Source organism: Corvus moneduloides, chromosome 6, assembly GCF_009650955.1.
Source record: "Corvus moneduloides isolate bCorMon1 chromosome 6, bCorMon1.pri, whole genome shotgun sequence".
Taxonomy (NCBI): domain Eukaryota; kingdom Metazoa; phylum Chordata; class Aves; order Passeriformes; family Corvidae; genus Corvus; species Corvus moneduloides.
The window spans coordinates 56508154-56535219 of NC_045481.1; the positions used below are offsets into that span (position 1 = coordinate 56508154).

The following is a 27066-nucleotide window of genomic DNA, read 5'->3' on the forward strand; positions in this document are numbered from 1 at the left end:
AAGGGGAGGAGACCCCATCACACTCCCATTTCCAGTGAGAAGAGAACAGTTGTATTTTCCAGTTGCTATTCTCAATAGTAACAGTGCCCTTGTGACTGGTCTGGAGCCCCTTGTCCTTTTGCTGTCTGTCATCCTGGCCCTGTGTGGGTTGTGCAGTGATGGCTTCCAGGAGCACTGTGGAGCTGCAGGGCAGGGCTGGAGGTGTTGTGCCAGCTCTTTTGTTTTAACACCTATAAATGAAATAGGCCTTTGTGCTCCAAAGCATGGCAAGGGCAGGCAGGGGTGGTGGGCTCCCTCTCTCCATCACTGAACTGGAGACTTTGGCGCTGCTGTCAAGCTGGGGAACAAGTCTCCCACTGATCCAGGTTGTTTATGATTAGGGCACGGTGTTGTTGGTCTGACCAGCACTGAGAGAGGTAAAAAGAGGTGGACTCTACCTAGGGAATTTGGAACCTGAAATGCTCTGCGTCATTCAAAATACTGATTTGGGAATCTAGCTCAAGCAAACCTAATCCTAATGCATGGCTCAGCACAGCAGTAATAGCCAGCTGATAATGGATACTGGGGAGAAAATGTGGACAGCCAAGTCGAGCTTGGTCTTTCTAAAACATGTAGAAGAACATTGTATTAGAGAGGAGAAACTCTGAAGTTTTTATGTCAGTATATTAAAAACATGTTTATTAATATGTGTAGTCATTTAAAAGCTCTTGCAAGTTAGAGAGCCTGGGCTCCTCATCCTAGTGCTGTCCCTGTGAGGTTCTGAAGCTTCACATCAGAATGGCCTCAATTAAAACAGCAGCACCACTATCTGTAGATTACTGCTTTCCATCATTTATACTGTGTTATCTCTCTCTTCAGACTGGTTTTTAATTTTTATGTTTGCAATTATAAGTGATTTATAGGAAAATTCATTGCACGACCTGTCCAGAGTCATTAAATTCACCTAGGTTGAATAACCTGATGTTCACCTGGTAATAACCACATCAGTGACATTATCTTACTGAATTTTCAGCTAACTTAGAAGTATAGAGCTTATCTTTTCTTACTTTTTTTTTTCCTTTCAAGTATAGTGGTGGGGGAGGGGGTGAACATTTTTAATTCATAAGAGGTAATTAGCCAAGTCTGAAAGGTGTGCACTAATTACAGAATGCTGTCCATCTCGTGTAGCTGATTGCAGCACAGGTTTCTGAATAGTAGGTATGATTTTTTCCAAACACTCTTTAGTAATTTGAAATGTTATTAGGGGATTAACTTTCCATATGAAAAGCTAAACTAATACTTATTATACAGATTATAACAGCAAGTGGCCTACGAAGCTGTTGAGGCCATTATTTTGCAGGCTGCAGTCACTGCCAAGGACCAAGGAGAGTGCTGGATAACCATTCCAGCCAGGGGAATATGCAGAGCACCATCCTCTGCTGTTCCTCATGCTTCCTACCTCTGCCAACACGAGGCAAGCTGATGGGCTCCATTTAGGAATGTGACTCCGAAATGAAGAGGCAGAGGAGAAAAGGTGTGGGGATTGTTTTGTGCTACATTGTTCTGCTACAGTTGCAAATCAGTCAAACTATGCTGATCTCAAATTATTTAGAAGCCAATCTTTGGGAAAAGTCTATTATATATTTACTGTTTTGAGAAAACTGAGCACTACACCTTTAAGTATTTCAGCTTGCTTGACACAGGGTAAAGTTAGATTTTGCATCAGTATTTTTAAATCCCATTAAATAAGTTGTTTTGATTTACTGTTTATGGTGGTAGGTAGTATCTGTTGTTGATTCTTCTTCCCTCCTCCCCAGTCATTATGCTCTTATAGGGTCACATATTCTCTCTTTGTGTGACCTCTGATATTTGTTCAACACATGGGAAATCTAACCGGATTCCTCCAAGCTAAAAGCATGAAGCTGTGGCTAGAGCTAAAGGCTTGTAGTTCCAGTGAAAACCTCCCATTCCCTGTGAACAAGGCAACAGCAAATGCAGACCTACTTTTAAATGAAGGCCACGCAGCTGTGACCATGGAGAATGGATGTGGGAGTATGTGGAGCAGGAGAAGAAAGCTCTTACATTTCTCTGCTGAATAAGTCGGCACTTAAGTGTAGGGCTCACACTGGGGCTGTAAAATGCACACTAATCAGTGGATGGAAAATACCTGTGTACAGTTTGTGCTTCTAGGGGAAATGTAACCTTGTTTTGGAAAAGAAAGGGATAAATGATAAAGTTTGCTCATCTTTTTAATTCTGTACCCTGGTTTAGTGTTAAATTCCAACACCACCTTCACCACCAGCACGCATCCAACCCCCAGCTCCCAGAAAAGAAAACAACCTTGCCATTGTTTTTAAAAGAAATTATTGTTATGTAAAAATATACTAATTGCATTATATTATTTACACTGAGTTGTATTCTTTGTTTTGGAAAGTACTTGGTCATTCTTCATTAATAATTTAAAACAGATTTCATTATGACTTTTTTCTCTGCCTTTTTGTCTTCAGTTTGGATTCTTTGATAGATCCCAGCAGAGTTCTTCCTAAGAGGACTTGCATCTTCTCTTTAACAAATGTCCAAATTATTTATTGAAAAGTAAATTATCTGTTCTCATATCTGCCTACCTTATTAATCAACGCTTCTGTTGCTTTGCTTTTCAATGCTGTTTCTGTTTATAAAATTATAGCTTCAGCCCCTCTGTTTGTGCTGATATATGATTGAATAGCTTGTTGAATGCACTTTGTCCACATTTCTGGAATACATTTGCTGTTCTAAATTTTTTAATGCATTTAGCTTCCAATATGAAACTTGGGGAAATGGTTCTGAACATCTCCACATCAGGTTCCCATTGCGTCCCTTTGTCTATCCTAGCAGTAATATCCTCTGAGATTTTCTCCTACAGGCATCTCTGAAACCCTTAATTGAACCACTTATGTGCTTGTTTAAAGTGTTTCCTTCGCTTGGCTTTCTAAAATGATTTTTAAGCTTTCCCTACATACATTTTCAGTTTCCCTAGCCTTTCCCTTAACTAATGGCATTATGATGGTCTCCTGTCTTCAGGGATCTCTCTTGAACTACATGAACTTGTAAAGTGTCAGTGAAGACTTCTCTCAGTTTCTGTTCCCAGTTTTATTTCTCTTGGATATCTGGTGTCTAGTCTGTGGGCTTCCTTCGGGCTCAGTTGAGAGTAGCTGTGCATCCCTTTGCGAGCGAAGAAAGGGGTGTAAGTCACTACCTTGCTCCCTTGCATGGGCTGCCACTGAACCGATAGGGAAGTTATGTTGTACCAGGAAAAGGTTGGCATTGGTGCCATAGCAGTGGATTAAGCTGTGAGTTCTTTTCACTGTTTATATCAGGATATGCCCATATGGTACTTGCATCCTTAGCTGTCTTATCAAAGTTAGAAAACTCAGACTAAAGTACCAGTGAAGCTTTCAGGTATAGCTCTGGTTTACATGTAAAGTCAAACATTTGAGAAGCCTTGTAGGAAAGATTAAGGAAGATCTATACAACACCCAGTATGATGGTAATTTTAAATTGTTTCTCTTAGCAGTTTATTTTGATTTAGAAAAAGCAAGCAAACCCCAATGCTATCATAAGCTTTTTACCTAAGATCAGCTACCATGAAACACTTCACCTTTCCAGTTTTGATCATTATGACAGGATAAGGAGCCAGACAGGACTGAGAAAGCCACTTTGCCCCAGTACCCTGCTGCAAAGTACCATCATGAAGGGCAGGCACAGTCTGTGCCATCTGCCTCATGTCAACCAGAGGTGATGTGCTGGGGGCACTCTGGGGCTGAGCTGGGCAAGGACAGTGTGTACAAGGAGTGACAGCCCCATGTTCCACCAAAGCTTCTGAAGGTCCTTAACCAGGGAGCACATACTGCTCCCAGCACCGATACCAACAGCCAGGGAGAAGAAGGGCCATTCCCTTCACTCACACTGAATGAAGATGTGGTGCACTTCCTGCAGAAATCAAGGGAAGAAATTGCCTCTCAAGTGCTGCTGCTGAAGAGCTGAGGTTGCTAATGCACCGGCAGTGATAACCTGGGCTGCTTATTCAGTTTGCCTGAACGTGAGCCAAACTACCTGCTTGGTGAGGGCTGTCAGTGCATAACTTGCATTGATACAAGAAAGTAGTAAAGATTGGAAACAGCCTTAAAAGCTGCTTATAGGAGTACTCAGGTAGGAGGCATCAGATGCAGTTATATCTTGGAACAGTTGTAAATTAATTCTTTAAATAGTCCAAGTAGTCATTGCATTTTACTTTGATGCTTTTCACTCTCATTCTGGAAAGTGAATTCTTAAATCTTTGGGTTTGATGCAATTTTAAAAAAAAAGAAATATTAAAAAACACAAATGAGGGAAAAAACCTCATACTGAGAGATTTTGACTGTCTGATTCACAGTTTTTATTTCATTTGGTTTAGCCTTTTTCTTTTAATACTTGATCAAATCTTTCACTTCCGATATTCTATGGATGGGTTCAAAAGCATTTTTGTTTGTCTTACATATTGTTCCATATATCTGTCTTGAGCTATGTTGGCTTCTCTTGTCATTTTGACACTGATTTACTGGAATGAACTTATATTTTAAACTCTGTTACTGTTCTTTAAATGCCTTCCATTCCACATTAACATTTCCCAACAATAGTTAGTTCTAATAGTTTTTTTCCAGCCTGTTTGCAAATCTAGCACAATATCTTCTGAAAACAAACTTACGGAAGAATATCAGACATTTTAAGAAAATAAGTGATCAAGTGACTTTGCTGCTGGTAGTTCATCTATAACTGGGTGCAAGTGTGTACTTGTACCCAATTATATCTATGTCTTATAGTCATTTAACTCCTAAGGGAAAAATTTAATTCTATTTAAAGGTCTGCTGCAGAAATTAATTTTTTCAGTGACCTATAGCAAGCAGAGTTTCAAAGGCTTATGAGTAAGTCATAGATTTCTATTAGGGTGTTCTAAAAGAGCTCACATGTTCTGTTGGCAGTTGAGCCCAAAAAGCCACTCACCCCCACCACATTGGGGTGGGGTAGAGAGCTGGAAGAGGAAAAGTGAGAAAAATCATGGACTGAGATAAAGGCCGTTCAATAGGGAAAGCCAAAGCAATCCACATAAGCAAAGCAAAGCAAGAAATTTATTCCCATGGGCAGGAAGGTGCCCAGTCATCCCAGGGAAGCAAGGCTCCATCACATATAACAGTGACTTGGGGAGACAAATGCCCCCTCTCCAAACATACCCCTCTTCCTCCTTTTTCCCCCAGCTCTATATACTGAGCATGAGGACATATGGTCTGGAATACCCCTTGGGTTGGCTGGGGTCAGCTGTCCCAGCTGTGTCTTCTCCCAGTTCCTTGTGCACCCCTGGTCCCTCTCTAGTGGGGTGGGGTGAGAGGCAGAAAAGGCCTTGGGCCTGTGTAATCTCTGCTCAGCAATACTGAAAACATCCCTGACTTACCAACACTATTTCCAGCACGAATCCAAAGCACAGCCCTATACCAGCTATTATAGAAAAAAATCAGTCTAGCCCAGTCAAAACCAGCACACATTCCTACTGGCATGTTTTGATGGCTTTCTAACTGCCCAGAGATATGTGTGTGCCTGTGTTTGTCTTAATCTTAAAACAGGTTTTCATTTTTTCTAGAGATAATGGAAAGCCAGAGCTGTACCAAGATAGCTTTATAATTTTCAGTGAAAGAAATTTGCATATATGTTAACATTTTTGTTCTGTTTTAAACCAAGCAGCTGAATAATTTGCTTTCTCATCTGTCTTTCATGTGCTGCTGCACATACATCCATTACATATCCTCTACAACAGCAAAAAGACATGTGCAGAGATGTTTCATTCAGTGGTCATTTTTTTCTAGGAGGATTGTTTACAGACAAACTTATTTTGAATTTATTTTAAACAGTGCCTGTGGATGTAAATGAGCACATTAAATAGGAACATTGAAAGAGAGATAAAATATCATTTTTAGGACCATACAATTAATACAAGCTGAGGGTTGATGCATTTGTGGTGTGCCATTCTGATCCCAGTGATTATTTTCTTTCTCCCTTGTATGCTGTTTCTTCATGGTTTGGTGCTCTTGAGGTATGAATTTTAGTCAAATAAAGATAAAACTGTGGTTGTTTTATTACTTGTATTACTGTAATTCTTAGGAATCCAAGTCATGAGGCATAATTTCACTGTCCTAACCACTGCAGCAGTGCTGAAGCAAAAGAGATTGCTGAAGAAATTACAACACAAGGAAAAGGAAAGCATGGGGGTGGAGGCAAAAGAAAGAATGCACAGCCTGAGTTCAACACCCTGGATGGGACTGGTGGGAGTCGTAGGAAGTTTCTTCCTCCCCACTCTCTGAAATGTCAATTGCTCTATTAGATCTTCCTTTCTTCCTCTCTGTTTTGTCTTGCGGATAGAGGAGGCATAATAATGTGCTGGTTGGCAGTTATATTCTTAGAAGATGTGACTGATGAGAGCATTTGGAGCTAACTACAACTTCAGAAAACCCTCTGAAATATGAGGAGCAGCATGGGACCATACACACATTTTTTTTTGCTTCTCTTTGGTCTTTAAAAAAATAACGGTGAACAATAGGTAGGTGAACAATAGAAATAAAACTTTCAGCAGTGGCTGAGAGATCAGCAATATGGGGGACTGTGAGGAGTTTTGAAGGTGAAGATGAGTCCCATGGAGTTGGATGAACTGGAGGGAGTAAAGTATTTGCTCTGCTTTGCAGTGTTTCTTGGAGCTGTGCATTCAGGAAAAAACCACTATACTAATAAAGTTATGAGTAATGAGGGACTGCCTGGCTAAAAGGCTTAGCTGTGTGCATGGACAGGAGAGGTCTTGTATGAAAAGAACCTGCAAGACTTCAAAGATTGCATTCCAGAAACTGGGTTTGGATGGATGTTTAAGAGAAGTGCAAGTGCAACTCGATCAAAGCAAGCAGTTATACCTTGTCTGAGCAAGTATTTACAGTAAACTTGGCATTCATTTTGGTTTTAATGTTGCTCAGATTTTCAAGGGGAGCAAAGCACAAAAGTAAAGCAGATTTCATCTGTGCAGAGGCTTGATTTCCAGATTTGATTGGAGAGCAGTTGGACAGGGAAAATTCTTCTCCTTTCACAAGACTATTGTTGTCTACCTATCCCTATCTTTGTGCCTGCTTATTCTACCCTAAGCTTCAATGCCAATTTCATAACACTTAGGTGACCTTCTAACTGTGGTCTTTGGCTTGTTTCCTACACGCCAGCAGCTCAGTGAGATACAAGGATGACACATGAATGAGCACACCCTTGAGAAAAGAGGATTTTTGGATAAAAGAGCTGTGACAATCTCAGCAAGAAAACCTCCTTGTTCGATGCCTCAGTGTTGTACCACGGTATCAAAGAAATGCTTGACATAACTGTCAAATTACCCTTCTTTCCAAGCAACCTGCAGTACCTGCAATTTAGGCAAAGACTCAGATTAAAGAAGCAAGCAAGTCACCACACTGCTCCTTAAGTTGCTGTGAGACTTTTGTGCATTCCTGCCTGCACCGTGCAGCCTCATTCCTGTGCCTTGTTACAGCCTCACTGTGCTCCTTCGTGGCTGTAAGAAATGTGAGCGACTCCTTGCGTCACTGCTGAGTGGAACTGAGGAACTGAGGAGGCAGCTCAGCTCCTAGAATCTCCAGGCAGCAAAAAAAAAGCCATAACATAGAGAAGGGATGAGCATGGTTCTGGTGGTGCAGGGCTGGCTTGTATCTGGGATTGTTCTGAGTTTTGCTGAAGCAGGGAGGGATGGTGCAGAACTGAAGAGGGTACAGGAAATCTGATGCTTTGCTTGCCCTCCACAAGCCTGTCACAGCTGGCTATGATTTGACCCTTTGACTTAACAATTTGCTCACAAAGTGTGTAATCTTTTCTCATTACACATAATTTTAAATTTAATTTTAAAATACATATTTGGAAAGAGTGTAACCCTGTCTACAAAGCACATCTGAAATTTCAGCATGCAGGTGAGTGTAAAACATTTGATTTGATGCTGTTCAAATCAATGCTTGTTAACAGTGTGGCATACAGGTAGAGAAAGTATAAAAATATGGTGTAATGCAGTGGAATGAAAAAGTATCTTTCCAGTCGTATTCTGAGAATGCAGCAAAAATAGCCCAATGTCAAATGCTATTTGAATATCACTTCTTAATGTGTCTGATACACTTACTCTTTATGTGAGCCCACTGCTATCTTGCTTATGCTGCAAAAATTCAAAAATATCTACATTAAATTTTACTGGTTTTTTGCCTCTAGGTGTACCAAATTAGTTTCTTGGTTTCATTCTCAACTCCTTATGGTTTTTGCATTGACTAATTCATGGCATTCCTACCTTTATGTTGTAGAAGAGAATTAGAACTTAATAACTCCATATACTGTTTACAAAATCTTGTCTCTCTGCAGTGGAATGAATCCCACACAATTTCACTTTTTGCCAAATTGAGAGAAGGTTGCTGCAATGAATTTTATCACTGGTACGTCTGCTCTGACACCAATACCGGCCAAGAAGTAGCAGTAAGAAAGCAACATGAAAAGCTTCTCTGTAAACCCTGGCAGGCTCAGCAGTGGTAAGGGTGATACTGTGAGAGGTTGGATTTTATTCTTCACTATCAGTGTGCAGTAATAGTAAAGCAAGCAGCTAAGTGGCAGAAAAAGGTATTAAACATACTGCCTATATTAAAATTAAACAGCATTTTAAGCTAAATTAGTTGATCTGTACATCCTAGAAGGACTGTCTTGCTATATTGTCTCTAACCTTTAGCCACAGCTCGGATTGCAGGCTTGAGTTACGTGCTGACAATAACCACGCTGTCTCGCTGACTTATTTTGACAGTTTATGTCCGGTTACTTTCAGTGATTTGCAAAGCTGACATTTCCCTTTAGTGAACCTGAAACTCCTTTCTGCTGTATTGCCTAGATATTTTTAACATACCAGGCAGTAACAAAAAGCAGAGAAAAGAGGGCTCTGTTCTCACTGAACCTGGGGAGGAGGTCTTACAGCAAATATGAGGGGTGAAAGGAACTGGAGTATAAACGATGACTGGACCTCAGATTAGTATAGTTGTGGTCAGAGGTTTATTTCTATTAATTTGTCATTATATATATGCCACACTACTGTTCTGTTCCATAGCAGATATTCTTCTGATACTGCAATATTTTCTTTCCTTATGGTAAAGTGTATCTGATTGAGCCAATTTATACTGACAGCTTTCCTAAGTTAACTTCTCTGTGAATTCCCAGTTCATTTAATATATTTTCCTCGTGCTTCCCACATTTGAGTTACCTTTGTTCTGTGTCTGAATGATAGGAAGCTGATAGTTATTTTATATTTATATTTCAAGGCTGCTTAATGTTTAATGAGGCTGAATATGTTGTAAAAAGCTTCAGAACACTCAGGCTGCTTAATATTTCATGTCGATCTACAGAGACAACTATATTGATCTTTTAAGCATCTGCTAAACAAGACAAGGAATAAATTAGATTTTGGTCAGTTTGATTTGGCTGGTGAGTTAAATAGCTTTTAGAGCATTATCACCTTTTAAAATGTTTTGTTTCCAGTTGAATAAAGTAGATTTTAAAGCCAGTATTTCATGTCGTTTCTCATCGCTCTTCATCTCTTCTGTTTCATTTCAGCTGTGTTTGTGTATGTTATGAAGGGATGCAGGAATATAAAGAAAGGATGTCTGCACTGTCTGCTTTATGCACCCTTAATTATACCTTCTGAAGCCACAGTTGAAGGGCCCTACTTCTCTCTGTTGACTGCATCTTGGACACAGGTTCCCACTATTAAACTTATGTTCATTTACATCACAGTTACATGCCTAGAAAATTCTCTGAAAGTATAGCAAAGCAGGACCATGAACACAGTCTGATTCCCTGATTCAGGGAAAAACCTACCTTATCCCCAAGTTCCTTATCCCAGAGGACCTATTTTAACATCTTGTATGCAAGCTGACTTTTCACAAGCTTTGGGGTAACAAGTGCAGAAAATGGATTTCCTTGCAAAAAGAGGAAAAATAAATTATTGCATCCATTCAGATGTCTACAGAATTGTTCTGTAAACCTACTGCAAGTGGATAACAGGGCTTTAGAAAGGTCCTTTTTATACTGAAATAATTTCATAATGGTTTTGTGACGATTGAAAGTTTCCGAAGTCTGCACCCAGAACACGCAGCATGCGTAGAGCTGATCTAACATAGACAATTTTATTAAGAAGCTGAGTAGGCAGCCTTGGCACAAAGCCATGGGGTTTGACTGTTAGCTCAAGAATAGGTCATGCAGCTACCCTACAGAAAGACCCATGCAAGAAACCTTTGCTAGTTTGACTGAACTCAAGTGTAAATTACTGCATTTATTTTCTCCATGAAAACAGTACTCTGTAGCCTACAAGTATACAAACACTTTTCTGGTATAGAGCTAACTTCTAAATTATTTTGCAGGAAACTAAATATTTCAACTTAGTATAATCCTAAATATGTCTGTTTCAGGTTAGATAAATTTATAAGTATATATGGGAATAATGGAATAATACTTTCTTTAGTCTCTTGCATTTGTGGTTTTTTTTTTGATTGTTTAACTATACTTTGCTGTATCCAGTTTGGAGCAGATGTAATAGCTGTTAAAACCTCGTTTCTTTGGCATAAAATATTTCAAAGCAATATGGGGAGGTTTGGGGGTCCCCAGAAATGTTACATCTGTACTGTTAACTGAATTTAAAACTTAAGGACAAATAAAAAAGACAGGCAAAGGAATCCATGCAAATTCTTCTAAACTAAAAGCAGGAATGAAGAAAGGTTTTGGTTTTGTTATATTCTAGGATACCTCTCCAGCCACTCTTTTTGCTTCATTCCTGCTGCCCATGGAAGTTCCTTGTGAATTCACCCTTTAAAAAAGATGCTCCGTATGATTTTAAAATGTCTCACCTACATGTTACCATGTAAAGATTCCAGGAAGTTTTAGCCATCTGAATTCTTGTCATTTGATGGGTTCTCAACTAGCATTCCCTCCTTTTGTGTCCCAGCAACCAAGGCCCTCTGTGATGCAGTGAAAGCCATGTCAGCAGAACTTCAGCTGAATTTAAAGATGGAGGGGGGCATTGGGAGTAATTTGGGGGGATGTCTCTAACCTGTCCATCTCGTCAATACTATGTTTTGTATGTCTGTGTTATCTTACAGTTGATCTAATGATAAAAGCCCATCCCTTTTATTTTCTTCCTGAAACATTAAATTCACTGGCTTTTATCCAAACAGAAGGCATGTCCTGAGAAGTCCTGAGAACATCATGCTTTTGGGAGTTCAGTAAGTACAGTAATTACTTCAAAGTAGGTCTTCAAAAGATATACTAATTTTTCATTTTTAGTACACCCACTGGTCCTTTTTAAAGGCTGTCAGGCTATTCCCATATAAAGAAAATATTTCCTAAGCGTCTCGATGCATATCTTAATTCTTGTTGATATGATGAAACATTGTCATTTCTAATGCATGTGTCACCCTTAATTAGTACTCATTCAGGATCATGTCATGACTTGTTCTGTACAGCTGTTCTGGAATTTCAGGTGTGTGGTAGTTTCAGACCACAAATGTGGCCAACTTTACAAACGAGGTCAACTAAGAAACACTTAAAAATACAAAAAACTTCAAAATCTAGCCAAACAGACCATATTTGGACCATTTGTGATTATGAAATAAATTCTTCCACAGGGAAAATAACTAATATGCAGTATATGAAACGGAGCTCTGTTGTCTGTGTTGCCCTCAGAGCCAACACTTGTGCTGAGGATGGATATCCCTCACTTAGGAATAGTAATGCATACACAGGATAATTGTATTCTTGTCACTGCCATAGTGAAGAAACGCTCCCATCTGTTGGAGATATTTTCCTTTATCCTGTGGAGAGGCAGAATGCAGGTGTGAAATTGCCTGTTGTGTCACATACACACGTGCCCCTTGATAACAGCTTCACACTAGGGGAAAGCTGGTAACTTGTTCTTCTGAGGTTGCTTTGAAATTTATCACGACTGGGATAATCTATACAGCACTTGAGTGTCAGGGACATCGGCCTTAATGGCGCCTGAAACTTCAGTGGAAAATAATCCTAAATTCTCCCTTTGTAATTAGTGAATATGGTTAATAATGCTCCTTGCTGGACATATTGAATGGAATACAGTACACACTAAATTGGAGCGATGCAAAGAGAAGTGGTGGATGCTTCCAAATGCTTGACTATAGGCCAAGCCAGGTTTAGGAAAATTTTTAGCTATGAAATCTTTTTTGTAGGTCCTTCTGTCACTGTAAAACTCACTTCATTTGCTAGGAGTGATGCCACTATGACTCAATAAAATGCCTCAGGCTCCTTGAACAGACCACTAAGACTTTGCACACTGTCTTCCATGAACTAGACTCACACCCTAACTATCTCACAGGAGTATGAATGTCTAAGTTCCTAAATGTTAGTGCTCAGTAGTAGTAAGGAGATCAGGATTTGATGGTTGTAAGGTTATTTCTGACCTCCAGTCCCACCACCCCATTGTTCTGCTTGCCTTTGGGTGGCCAAGGCCCTTAGACTAGGACTTAGACTAGTTCTTAGACTCCTTAGGATCTAGTTCATGTTAACTTCACTGGATCCAGATCAGCTTCTGCACTGCAAATAGTAAAGCATTATGCAACTATTGTAAGGTACCTATGTAAGTGTAACAAGATCAGGATGGGCTGTGATCTCCTTTCCTCAGGGAGTTATGCACAGCACTTTTTATTGGAATAGGAGACAGATTCAACCTGACTGAATCATTAAATGGAATTATAAGATAATGAACATTAGCCACTTAGATCATTTCATAAATTCCAATAATTAAAACTGCACGGGCAATAATAATGGCTTTTCCAGATATCTAAGTAAGAAAAATGCACCTTTGATGTACTGTGGCACAGGCATAGTGAAAACTCTGAGTTAATGGAGGATCTGTGTAATAAGAGTTACCATAAAGAACCTGCACTTGGAAATATATAAACACACTTCCCAACAGAATTTCACTGTGTCACAACTGTTTAAGAAAATCGGCAATAACTGACAAGATAGGCACAAAATGGATTTTCATGTTGCTGGGATGAAGTATGGCTCCCAGCAATTAATGGTTTTTGTCATATTAAGCAGATAAATAATGCTATCTGACATTACAGTATTTCACATTACACTAAAATTTTGTAACGTTTGCTCATAATATGAGTTGAAATATGTTACCTAGGAAAAAGAATTTATCTCTGGAACAGTCAAACCCCATTAGAAACCTTAGGCTTGAAAAATCACAATGTTAACAGTTATATCCCCTAGCAAAGGTTTGCTTTCTTTAAATAGTGTTAAATTTAAACCCAGAAGCTCTAGTCTCTTTTGGAGTTACTCTTCCATAGTGCATTGAGCTTGAAAGGGAAATTTAGTGCATAGAATGTACTGTGCCATTACTGAATGTTGGTAAGAGAAACACCATGAAGAACTGCAGAAACAGCAGAGCCTTTAAAATGAAATCACATCAGGGATACTTATGTTCTCTAAAAAAGTGTTTCTACATTCTGCTTTATTAAAAAAGGTCCTAATTTTTAATATGACCCCATTACCCATTATTGATAAATAATTTCATTATTTTAAACTTCATTCTAATTGGCATGTTTGCCTTTTTCCTAGCTGGATATATGCTACCCGAATACTATTCTTTTGGGAAAAAACGAAAAGCTTTTTATGGATCTAAATTTTCCCTTACTGTTTCCATGAACAACTCATCTGATTTCAGCATTCTTACTCACGTTAAGTATAGTTTTATCCTGGAAAATATCAATGTGTTCCAAGCAGTAACAGGAATCAAGAACAAATATGAGAACACAATTTTTCTCTTATGTGCTGCTAATTCTGTTCCAAATTCATTTAGTAATGTGGAAGAAAATGTGATTGCTTGTCAAAGCACAGATGTGTTTTTTTGTTGGGACAGTGCACCGTGCATTTGGAAGTGTCATGTTTAGCTGAGGGCAACAATGCTTAGTGTCTCAGCACCCAACTCCCACTGAATTTCAACAAGAGTGAGCAAACAACCTTCCCCTGGGCTCCAGTGAAAATCCTTGGCTTAGTATCCAGTCTGAGCTGCAGTTTCACTTGTAGGAAACAAGCGGTTTTTTGAGGTCTTTTAAGGTACTGTTTCCTGAAACAGAAGATAATCTGAGTACATAGAGAGTACTGAAAATCTGTTAGGAAAATATGTTAGTTTGATAAAGATTGTCAGGATTATTGAGTACAATAAACCTTTCCAAATCCAAGCCATAAACAAAATATATAATGATTTACATGTGCCAGGATACAATTTTATTGCTTCTCAGATAACACTGCATTTAGGCTTTTATTTTACTTGAGGGTACTGTAAAAGCAGAACCAGTTCACTTTTATGACATTTGCCCTACTGTATGTTAGTGGAAGAGGTAGGGATTTTTCAGAGACATTGCTGGCAATGTCATAAGTGCACCCCAAAAGCTTAGTAGTGGTGCCAGCAAGCACATGTAATCTCTGTCAGACTCAGCAATCTAGATTTAATTATCTTCAACTGCAAGATGTAAAATATTACACCACAGTTCTTCTATGACCTTATAAAAATGACACTGTTTATGGAGGTCACAGTTCTGCATTGTCTCCTGCTGATTTTCACAAATGTGTTGAACTGCTGAAGTGTCTCACACCGTGGGAGTCTCAAAGCTCCCCTCTGGATGGTTATGGGACCAGTGTGTGAGGCTGGTACACCAAACCTTCCAGGAACCTCCCAGAGAACGCTGCTGTGGAGCCCTGAGCACCCAGTATTAGTGTCCAGAGCAACGATGTATACTGCACTCCTTTTTGGCTTTGCTTTTTTTTAATGAGGTGAGGAAGAACAGTTGGTGCTGTATGGCCAGATGCTTTTGGAAATGACCACCCAATGCCTTGGGAACTACTGGCTTTAGAGGCTTGGTTTGTGCTTTCACATCATCTCTCTCTGCTAATCTGTGTTAGCATTATTGCACCTTCACAGTATCAAAAAGGTATTGGTTTTATTGTGCTTATTTTAAAACCAGTACATTTACAAACAACCAAACTTAGATAAGTTGGGTATATAAAAATATACATGTAACAACTCACATTATACAGTAAAAAAGAAAGCACCTGTGTGGAAAGCTTCCCCCCCTTTTTTAGAAGGAGAGCTGTCTTTAGAGTTGCATCAGTAACATGTACTTAAAACATATATACACACAAACCCAAAACTTCAGCCACAAAAATCTGTCCTCTTATGTGGCAGAGGAGACAGAAGGCCCAGAGGGGTGATATGTCTCATTCTTTCTCCATCACAGAACTGCTGCCATTCACACTGTGTGAACAAGAGCATGGCTCGGGTAAAGTGTGAAAAGCGGGAGATAAATTATGCTCCATGTGGCACAACTCCTCCCAGGAAACAGCAAACCTGAGGGCCCACAAAGAGTTGAACCTTACCCTGTTGTCAGAAGGAGCAGCTGCCACGCTGGACTCTGCATCCCTGGCTGGCAAGGCTGGAGCTGGGCTCCAGTGCTATCTCTGCACTGTCGTGGGGCCAGGGACAAGGACCACCTTGCACTTGGAAAGCAGGAGCCAGGGGGCTGCTGGACACTCCTGCAGCACCACTGACCCAAACTGGGACACAGAAATTGTGTGGAGACAAAGCTGGTATTGAACTCTTCTCTGGATAGGAGGCTCAAAGGGTTAACTCTAAACTGTTACACGCTATTAGAAAAGACAACTAAATAACTTAAGTCTGTTTAAACATTAGGTTTCTAATCCTAGGTGCATTTCACCATGGTAAAACTGGGTATTTGAAGAAAATACTTGGCTATTAAATATTTTTGCAATTACGTTTTTAGAAGTGCCTTTTCTGTGTCAGGCTCTAACCTATACAGAAAAGTTACCTTCTTATTTTTTCAAAAACAAAACTGTAGTAATTATATACTGTATTTAACCATGTGAAAAGAGTAAAAAAGCTATTTCTATGCAGTTTCTGAGGTAATAATCTGGCATGTTAAAAATAATATTAACGCAGGTCATTCAGTTGTGAGTGTCCCTTGCCCATCTTCCTCTAAGAGGGGATGGACACTGATTTCAGTAAAGTGGAGAAAAGACGTGTGGCATGCTGGTTGGTACAGTGTATCATAGTTCATCATGGTTTCTTGTGAGGTCCTCCCCATAATTAGTAGCTTGACTTCCAACGAACATATTCCAGTTGTCCAGAACCTCCTCTTTTGTTAGTTTTTGATCCTGGTAGGAGGAAAACAAAACCTCTGTAAGAATATTTTCAAAGCTAAGTCAAAGACACACCAGCACAGACTTGCAAGAGCCCTGGGAAGCAGACAGTTCTTCACAGCAGCAGACTGCAGGGTCAGCAATCATTTGTAACTGTCACAGTGAGTGAAATTTGGACCTCAATGGAAGATAGAAGTCCCACACACTTCACTTGGGTCAAACTGCTAATTGAAAGTTCTTTGTAATGAACTCACTGCCAAGCAGTAGGTTAACAGTGGATTATCTGGTACACAGTTTTGCCCTGTGGTTTGGTTCATCTTCCTGACAGTAAAAATCAAAATCCTCTGGTATGCTTTGTGGAAGACGGTTGCTCATGTTAGCAATTTACACTTTCTGTGTTGAGTGTTTTGGCTTTCAGGTTCCAACTTTCCTTGCATTACGCTTCTGAAGATCACCATCTGGAATCTACTGTCACACATCAGAAATGGTGTTTAAGTGAAAGAAACATGCTTGATTATAGAACTGAAAGTGGTTTTGCTACCCCCCATCTAATTGTAGCTTTATTTTCCTCTTGTAGTCTATATTAACATACAAAAGTCAAGACCACTCTTAAAGGAAAAAGAGTATTTTTGCTGTGTTGAACATCCAGTTTCTTATCTCACCTAATGAAAGCCAGGGGAACTTCTAGAGCTGGTAAACGGTATTTTACTACTTTTACTTTGTGACTTTAACACTACCAACTGAAACTGGCATGGAAACACTAATCTACTAGCAATTCTAGCCTCTGAAGAAAAGATATTAGGAATAAATTCTTGCAAGCTGATATTTTAAAAAACCCACACCACCTCATATAACTTTTTTAAAAACTATACTGGAACACTACATACCTTGTCTACATCAGATTCGTAGACTAAGTGCCTGGCTTCAGCTAGTGCATGATCATAGTCTTGGGGGAGGATCCAGTGCTGGATCTCATCTTTGTCCATCTTTCCATCCTTGTTGAGATCACGAAAATCTGAAAACTGCTCACGCTCTGTAATCACCCAGTCAGGCTCCGGTCCACCCTCTTCATTTGCAAACATATCAGCTGGAGAGGAAATAAGGGTCTTACTTGAGTCATATTTACTTTGCAAATTATGCACAAACTAAAGATATTTGCACAGTGCTCCTCAGAGAAAGACCAAACTTTTCATTCTATGCACAGTGTCTCTGTACAGAAAAAGAAATGTGGGGTGTAAATAGAGTAGCTGTGTGTACCTTCTCTCAGGCCTATTTCTTCAGTGCTGGTGATTCTGCCCATTCTCACATTACCCTGTATCATACCTGTGTGCTGCTGGTGAGGCTAACAGGAGAGGTGAATGTGTTCAAAGGCCATCATCTGCTGAATTTCAGAATGAACAAAATCCTCTAACGATCTTTGGTTAAATAGCAGTCATAAGCTTTAGTGCTAGGCTCAGTCACATGGGGAGAAAGGAACTCAGCCATTTTATCTTGTCCCTGCCAGCAAATGATCAGACTCCAGCCAGCAGAGAGTGATTAAAGGAAAAAAGGTACAGGGGGAATTTAGGCAAACAAAAATTGCTAAATGGAACTTGCATGCTTTTGTACTGCTCTTAGAGAAGTCTGTGTAAGAGACATTCAGCTTACTAGATCAGTTCTCTTTTAACCAAGCAGTTCTGTAGCACATGCAGTAGAAGACACTCTTCCACAAAGACAGACCTGGAGAAGGCACGGATCATGGTGCGTTCTGTGAGAAACCACAGGCACAGTGCACTTGTCACAGATTGGTACCTGGGGAGGGAGCACCACTTGTGACACAGGACACAGAGATTACACACATGAGCTGCTCTGTACATCAGTCCTGTGCTGCATTTTGGAAGCATTGGTAGGACCACACCACAGTGGCAGCTGCTTTCTGCATAAACACAGGAGAGTGGCAGTGATTATTAAAACCAAGTGACTTGTAACTGTTCTTTACGTCACAGGGCTTTCCATATGATGAGTGGTGTGTCCATGTCATTCTTCTGGTCACTGTGGCCAATCCTTTCCTGCTCATCAGGATTGCTTATTCCTCAAGCCTTCCACTTTTCTATTTAGAATTAAAGCTGCTTTGTGATACTATTCCTCTCCTCTCCAGTGCCTTTTGGGTTTGGTTTTCAAGGATGTGCTAAGAAGTGTACCCACACGGATGGTCTGAGGGCCAGAGGCTGGCTGGTATCTATGGGAGACATAAATGCTGAATTCAAAGCCAGAAATAACCCCCGACCCTGCAGGGTGAGTGTGTACACTGGGCTGAGGTTCTCCTTTGTCACAGTGTCCCTGAAATACTCTGTCACCTGCCCATGCACAGTGAGAATTTAGTTCTCTCTGCTCAACATTTTTATAGGTATTTTGCTCTGCTGCTTGTGTAAATCTAAACCAAATTTTGTAAAAGACAAAATGGGAGGAAAGAAGGAAAAAGAGGGTGGAATCATACCATAACCTTCATGAAATCTCCCCAACAGATACTCTAGATCTAGAGACCGAAATTTTTGGATGTCTTTTTGTTGTTCCTTATAAGCTAGCAAAGAAGAGATTTAAGTTTTCTGTTGGTTTCTTAATCCCAACTTCATCAAAATTTAAAAAAATTACATCTGAAAAAGGAAAGTAGGAATATTTTAAGCATAGTTTTCTCAACTCATGAAGAAAACTTCAGACAACACATTCACTTTCTTTTTTCATTTTTTAAAGTGCAAATTATATTGTTTATTTGAAGCAACTGACATGTCCTGTCAATTTGATTTTTATCATCCTTGCCAATGTGGGGTGATCGTGACTAGAACATTCTATGTTCCTATCTATAGAAGACAAGAAAAACCAGCATTCACATGGTAACAAATGTTGACAATTACCTTATAATTATATGTAGGTAATGTCACTGAATGAACTGAAATTACTGTGGAAATTATGCTGCTCTGTTATTTCAGTCATAGATGAATAGCATTCACTTTCTGGGCTAAATATAATTTACAAGGAACAGAACCCCCCTGCCATTAATTAGTGTGTGTATATTGTTCCTGATTCTATGTGAAGTGATCTTTATAGCACCACCAGAAACAGAAAGATTCATCCAACTTTGCACTAATGCTTTCTTAGTGCTACTTTCTGGATGTAAAATTCATCAAAATGTAATGGCATCATCACTACAGAAGTAGGAGTTTTACTTACTAATTAAACTAGGAAAAAAACTAGTGGGAACAAGGTGAATTTTCTCTTTTTGCAATGTTTGCTTCCCAGATGTTTTGGATATTTGAGAACCATCCAACCTTGGCAAAAGACGAATTCATTTTCTGATCCTCCTGCATTTCTAAACAAAGCCTTCAAACAGCAGTTAACATAGTGTAATATACAGAGAATATCCCTGCCATGAAAAATATTATTCCAAGTTCTCTTATTTTGTTCTCATATTAACTCTTAGCTGAGTTAAATGAGAGCAAGAGGAGAATTTGGTGCTGTGAAGTGTGAGGAACTTTTCCTGGTCATGTTGCTATCTACCTAAAATGAAATTAAACGTTCTGGGTTGGATGGCTGGTGTAAAATACTTGAACTGGAACACAGAACTGTTCATCTCTGAGTTGTTAATGTTGCTGCAAATTTGAGAGAAGATGGAAAAATGGACTGAGATTATATAAGAAACAAGTAACAGCACTTACCAATGTATTCATCTTGATCCACAAAACCATCCTCATTTTTGTCTATGTCTTCTAAGGTTTCCTGGAAAACAATTTTGCATTAAACTGATCAAGAAAAAACTGACAGTTCTGACTGTCTACTTTTGATCATTTAATATTCTGAGGCCTTGACCTGCCCCTGTACACAACTGAATGCAGTCTCACTTAAGTCCAGGGTGACTGTTGTTTATACAATGAATATACAAATATCCTTTCACGTTGAAAGAATTCCGTGTATGAATGAACTGCTTAAGTTAGGGGCAGATACAAGCTTGCATGGAATACTCAGCTGCTGCATGTCAGCACACCCTCCTTTTATTTTGGTTTAAGTCTGTGCCCCAAGATTGTTTCTTGATTCAATTCAGGAGCTGTCTAAGTGCACTTAACAAGTCTTTCTTATATTGAGAGTTCTAAATCAAGTCAGTATCATGAAAGGCATCCCTTTCTGTTCCCCATTTAGCTATTACGTGTGTGTCTCTTTCTAAACCCTGCCTGGAAAGGTTAGAGAAGACTTCAAAGTTCATCCATAAAAGTAGAAACAATGGCATTGATTTTGCTTTGCTTACTAAGACAACGATGTTTTTCATGTGCTCAAACTCCTCTGGGTGAAGGAAAGCAGTGAATTCTTCACGAGTGGCAGCCAAGTCTCCATCCAGATCTGCAGTTTTGAATCGTCTTTCATCTCTGGGCAGCATTTTCTTAAAACTGTGCTGATCAGTTGCATCTTGGAATTCCTCTGGATTTTCTGCAAATAAATCAAGATGATCTCAGAAGTGTTTTCCTTTAAAACATACTGTGAAACAAAGCTGTTTGAGTCTACAAATAGAAGGGTTTATTGCCAGAATAGCTGTTGTTCTAAATGGAACTTCTCTTCCCTGTGAAGTTTTAAATTCAGGGGTCAAGTACTTGGTTTGATTTTTAAAGGCGACAGTAGTAGAGGTAAATTTCTGAGCAAGCCTTCTGTTGCAATCCAGATTAATGGATTTTGCAGTATTATTATCCCTCACAAATTTTTTTTATCTGCCTTTACAAGCACCACTTAGGCAGTAGTCGGGGTAGACTTCATTCACAGAAGTTTTCTTCTTCTTTAGGAATCAGTACAATCCATACAACTTTTCAGTTTCAAGAAGAGCAAACCAAGGAAACGTGGTTTCAGAAGGTGGCAGACTGACTGAAATTATCTCAGTGCTACGCCTCTGCTACATGGAACCTAACAATTATTTTCAGTTTAAAACAATGACATTTTTTCAGGGTGTTCAGTGGCATAAAAGGAATGGTATTTGATATAATTTTTAAAATAGGATCATTAAACTGACTTTTAAAATGAAAAATACTTCTAACAATTTCACAATTCATATGTTGAGAGACAAACACAGGTGAAAAAGACTATGCCAGGAATTAGAGATGGCAATTTTAAGTATTCATTAACACTAGCCCACAATGCTGCTCTCCAAATCTTGGGGCTTAGAGAGAGCAAAGACAAAGGTCTGAGAAGGGTTCCAGGGATAATGCTGCAGGGACTGTGTGTCAAATATTTCTTTCCACAAATGCAAAAAGCTCCATTTAACTCTAAGGTAGACTTTGGAATTATTACTGCTACAGGAAGTTTGCTCTAGAAACTGCCTCTGTGGCAGGTAAATATTGTCTTCTCATTTCTGGTAAGTATAAATGGTCAATTAATACTGATTTGTTGCTCTGTCAGTATTGCCCTTTAGCTTAAGTGATCTCTTCTCCTCCTCTTCCTACATTAACTTATAAAAGCAACGGGAACATGGAGGGGGGCGGGGGGAATTCAGGTATATTTTAAAATAAATGTTTCTTTTGCCTGATTTGTTAAGGATTTTCATTTGCAGTTGATCAGTCTGAAGCATGTTATTCTGCAAGAATGATTTTAATCAATAACTTTGCTATAGTTTAGATATAGACTAAATTTTTAACATCTAGACATAAGATTTTTAGAGACTAAATTCACAAATACAGTTAATTAGACAATATATTATTTTTTAATTAAAGTACCCTTATTAATGTTAAAAATAATACATATCTAACTGGAGGAGACTTTAATTCAGCTGTGTCAGTATATTTAATGATACCTCTACAAAACCTTCTGTGCGCTGATGACCCATGTGCAAAGGGCTGCAATAAATAACTAAAAAGTGCTTTTGACCTCTGAGCATCTATAAAATTTAATGTGAGCTTCAAGAGCCCTAAATGTGACACCAAACTCCTGTTGACTGTAAGGCAAGAAATCATATTTTATAATCTCAAAAATCCTTGCTCATACAATGTGAAGATGTTCTCTTACCTAGATAATAACCATATGTGGCTTGTTTGTATTCTTCCCAGGCAATTTTATCATCCTTGTTTAGATCATAGTCTTTCCAAACTTTAGCCACGTTTTCATAGATGTAGCGTTTCTGTACTCGTTTAATCCAGGTTTTTAATTCCTCTGTTGTGATATAGCCATCTTTGTTGTCATCTATTCTATCCACAATCTTCCTGTAAAAAGAGGAAGAGAATCTTTAAGAGCTGGCAGAAAACCCAACTGCATGTCAGGCCAATTTTAGTAATCTTTATCTGGCCCTGATTTTCCACAAAGACGGACTGTCCCAAACTCATAAAGCTGTCCTACTGGTTAAGGCTTTCCTGCATTTTACACATCATCTTAAGGAATATGTCTCTATTCGTTTTTCAACATTGCTACAAATAATTCAGAGGGAACTTGCACAACCAAAATTAGTGAACAGAGAACACCTGGCTTTCTTAGGTTGTGTCTGCTATCTTAGGGGGACCTGTTCTTCACTGCCTATAGGGCGTGGCCATGCTGGCTCAGAGCAGGAGACACCAATTTCACTTCAGGACAAGCCCTGTACTCAAACTTCCTGGAGGCAAACAGGGCAAAAATCCAGGACTTGGTGGACACCCGCAGTTTCTCCTTTGGCTTTTCAGCAGACTGACCCCAGGGTGAAGTGTGCTATATGACTGTGTAATGCTGGGGATGTACACCAGGTACAGTCTCCCCTTCCATGCCTTGTTTCTTTTCTTTCATTCCCAATGGAAAGCAGTATTGCTGGTGTTGCCAGGAATGCCTATTACTCACTTAAGCAATACCAAGTCTGCAGCAGGTCTCCAGCCATCGCTGGCAGCTGGGCTATAAACCTCTGTCCAGTGTAAAGCTGCCAGCCTTAAGCCCTGTTGGAATCAGCAGGAATAACAGGTCCGGGTGTATTCCCAGGGGAACCTCCATCTTTGAAACATTCTGCACACAGCTGCAGTTTAAAAAAAGGACAATGCTCTCTCTACCATTTATGTTCTCTGCAATTAATCACTCTGCAATAGATAAACTCCGCCATTTTGGGGCTGAGCTTTTAAAACTGGCTTCTGTCCCTGCTCTTGGAATTGGGGCACCTTGGTTCTCTGGCACATCCAGATTGGCTTTGGGGACATCAGCACCCTTCACCCAGCTCATGAGGTGCAGGGGCAGCCTGTCTGCAGGTGGCCTGCGCCTCATCTGGTGGCCGGCTCACACCATGCCTATGGAATACTGACGTGCCATTGGAATGATGGGGTAAGAGCAGGAGCTGACTTGTCTAAATCCTGACTTGACATTCAATAGGTGAGCTCCTCCAGGCAACCAGAGGACACAGGGAAAAGATCTGCACTTTTAAACATTCTTTTCAATTCCACATCTTGGTTCTCCACAAAGAAACCACACCTGGCCAACTGGACTGCTCAAGTAGTAAAGCTATGTCTCTTCCCAAGCCTTTGCTATAGAAGTGGTTGCTGAAATAACAGCAGCAGCTTCTGCTGAACTTCCAGCAATCTTGTGTGAGTCCGACAGCATCAGACTGAATTCATAAACACGCTGTTTCTGAGCTACGGGGCAAAAAAGGGACTGCTGAATTTCCTTTCTGAATTAGTAAAGTATGAATTAACTGACTAGAAACCCTTTTCTCTTTTGTATCAATTGGTTGCCAATTGTCCCTTTTATTTGTCACCAGATTTTCCCCACAATGAATTTAATTTCATTTGTTTATCTGGTATTTCTTTCTACTGTTAAATGTATTAAATGATTATGCTAGTAGCTCTTGGCAATGTATAACATGAAAGAAGCCAGACTGTGTACCAGAAAATGTTTCATGCCTCCTCCTTTTCACCTGTTTTTATAGGTCCATTACATCCATGTGCACTACTCCACCCCACTTCTCAGCTGAAGATGGGGTCAATGAAACAGTCTTGCCAACAGGCTCCCAAAGGCACAGGTAAAAAGCTGTTGTATGGACTGTGGACCTCTCTTTTTACTGTTGTTACTATTGGGATGACCAATGTGCTGCCACACTTCCTAAGCAAAGTAAAATGGCTTATAAATATGGCAGCATGCACTGGTTAGAGCAGCAGACTGCATGTTTCTGTTTTCTCCCAGAAATAATTTTAAAATAACTTTTAATTAAATCTGCCTTCTTCCTAAAAGCAAATCACTTGCTGAGAAGTGACTCTATTTGTAACCCACTACAGAAGTTGCCCATAACAAAACTGTGGTGGAAGTGGTTCAGTATATCTGATTATCAAGCCACAAAATGTTTTTTAAATCCTCTCCTTACCTCCCAGTATGCTATCCAAAATTACAAGCTTGGGAAATGCTGAAAGTTATGAAACTTTCCCAAAGGCCCCCCAGGAACATCCCTGATGTTCTGATGCACAGTGCTCATCCCACAGTGTGTCCTCAGGGGCCATATCTCAGTCACCTCCATTTAAAAGGTTATTGACTGTGGCTGTACTTGAACGTGCCTGTGTCACCTCTCCAAAGGGCAATCAGTGAGATCACTGGAAGTTAAACTTCTTCCCTTGCTGAATTAACATTTGTAAAAACTGTTTAAAACCAGCTCTATTGTTAAATCATAACCCTGACTGCATTATCAGTACTAGTAAGTTCGGACCAATATTAAGAGGGCATGTCCATTTTGGTGATACAACTCGAGAATAGATCATGAATGCTGAGAACATGGTTTCTTTTGCTCCTCCTTGAAACAGTGAGGATGAAGTTGGTCACTTCTGGTAACCACTTTATCTGTTTACTTGCTGAGACACAAATAGTAGTGACAGCTTTCAGAAGGATAAAGAGGTTACTTGGTGAGATTACAGTGCTACTGCTTATGATGGGACTAGAGAGAAAATTAGCAAGTGCCACTCCCTATGGAAGGGAAGGCAAGGGGAATCTTAGTGAGAACGTGCAGATATTTTAATCTTCCTTGTGGTAACTACATCCAAGGATCTTTCTTTAACTTCTGTTAAATTTAGTTCTTCTCAGTGATCTGGCTTCCTGTTGGTGTAAAGGAGGGAGAAGCAAGGGAGGGAGAAGTAAGGCATGGTCTCTGTTCTTGGCATAAAGAGCAGCATGGAAGTAAGAGCAACTGAAACACTGAGCAAAGAAGTCACAAGTGGAAAAGCTGTGGGAAGATCCTTGAAGTGGACTTTTAAACGTAGCTGTAAAGGAGGAATGGTTTAAACTCGATTAACACTGATACGGTGTGGGCAAGTGCTCCAGAGGCAGGGAGCTGCAGCAGGTCCAACACCGGGGCACAGCACCACGTACAGCAGCTCCCTCCGCGAGGCTTATTCCTGTGGGGCCAGAAAAAGCAGGAGAGAAAAACACCAAAGCCATGAATTGTTGGCTGCTCCTCTGCAAAAGCAGCGGGGTGTGAGAGAAGTCGAAACGCAGAGGTTCGACCCGCAGGCCACGCTGGGGTACAGGGTCCCGCTGCACGAGCCCCTCCGGCTGGGAAGGGTTCCGCACCCCCCGGACACTGAGGCAGCCCCAGGCCGCCTCCTCCGTCCCGGGCCCACCCCCTGCCACGTCTCCCGCCCGGGCCGGGCGCTCACCCCAGGCGCTCGCGGCTCTCCTCCGGGCTGAGCTGGTCGAAGCTCCGCGCCTCCTCCTTGCCCAGGAAGGCCTCGTGGTCGTACTGGAAGCCGGGCCGGTCCTCGTGCTGCGCGGCTCCGGGCCGGGCCCGCTCCTGCCGCACCGTAGGCTTGCCCAGCGCGCCCGCCGCCAGCAGCAGCGCGGGCAGCACCCAGACCGCCCCGCCGCCCGCCATGCCCCGCCGGCCCGGCTCTCGCAGCCCCGCTCCGCTTCGCTGCCCGCCCGGCCCGGCACCGCCCCGCCCCGGGCCCGCTCCGCCCCCGGGCCGGCCATTGGCAGCGCGCCCGGCCCGGCCGCGCCACGTCCGCACAGGGGCCCAGGCGGCGGGGCCGGGGCCGCGGGCAGAGCCAGCGCGGGGCACCGCGGCAGCGCACGGGCCGGTCCGCTCGGCATCGCCGGAGCTCCCCGAGCTCGGCCTCATCAACACCAGGGCAGCTCGAAACAGCGGCTAGGGGCTGTCCCGTCGCTGCTGTTCATTCATCCAGTGCACCAGGTTGATGATGGTTTGTGCTGTCATCCTAAATCGGTCGGGAAAGGACAAAAGTCTAATTTTTTCCTTTTCGTGCCAAGTAACAATACGGCTATAAAAAAACCCACAAACAACAACAAACCCTCCATGCTGTCTTGAGTGTTGATAACCCAAAAATGTGGGGAGAAAAGGCTGCCAGCACTCTCACAAAGGATATTTATCATGATGGGGTCACTGTCACCGTCACTGTGAGGGGAGTCGAACTTGGGATCCTGAAAATGTAGGAGAGGGGAATCCCAAGCCATACAGCGAAGAAAAAGGTTTTGGTTTGTTTTGTTTAAATGGCAATTTATTTTGTTCACAGTTGTGAAAGTCTCTAGGCAGAGGTAATTGAAATTTGCCCCCAGTGTGATTCCTTTTCCTATGTTAAACACATCATTCACAACTCGAGAAAGAGCTTACAGAGAGGATTGTCACTGTGTGCAGTACATGGCAGCATCATGACCCTGTTGCTAAAGGGTCCTGTGGTGAACTGTGCTCCACCACCAAGGCTGGTCTGTCCATTGTTAGTTTGGACCTGAGGGTGTTACTAGCTCCAGATTGCAGCAACTGGTTTGTCAGCCCAGCCCACAGGGTATATAAACCACATGTCTGATGCGGCCTTGGGGTGTACC

At 40.9% G+C, this 27066-nt stretch overlaps 1 protein-coding gene across 1 annotated transcript; it reads right to left on the minus strand.

Annotated features, from left to right (window-relative positions):
- Nucleotides 1-15051: 15051 nt before the first annotated feature.
- On the minus strand, nucleotides 15052-26133 carry RCN1 (reticulocalbin 1). The gene is made up of 6 exons (XM_032112845.1): nucleotides 25884-26133; nucleotides 22309-22502; nucleotides 20570-20748; nucleotides 19986-20046; nucleotides 17181-17380; nucleotides 15052-16308 (listed from the first exon to the last, which is right to left on the minus strand). The coding sequence occupies exons 1-6, from the start codon at nucleotides 26096-26098 to the stop codon at nucleotides 16201-16203; spliced, it is 957 nt and encodes a 318-aa protein (XP_031968736.1). The 5' UTR covers nucleotides 26099-26133; the 3' UTR covers nucleotides 15052-16200.
- Between the last annotated feature and the right edge of the window lie 933 nt (nucleotides 26134-27066).

Coding starts and splice junctions, on each gene's coding strand:
- RCN1 (XM_032112845.1), bottom strand. CDS start 26,098: ATGGCGGGCGGCGGGGCGGTCTGGGTGCTGCCCGCGCTGCTGCTGGCG. Junction 22,503..25,883: donor GAGAGCCGCGAGCGCCTGGG/GTGAGCGCCCGG, acceptor CTCTTTTTACAG/GAAGATTGTGGATAGAATAG. Junction 20,047..20,569: donor TGAAAAACATCGTTGTCTTA/GTAAGCAAAGCA, acceptor ATTGTTTTCCAG/GAAACCTTAGAAGACATAGA.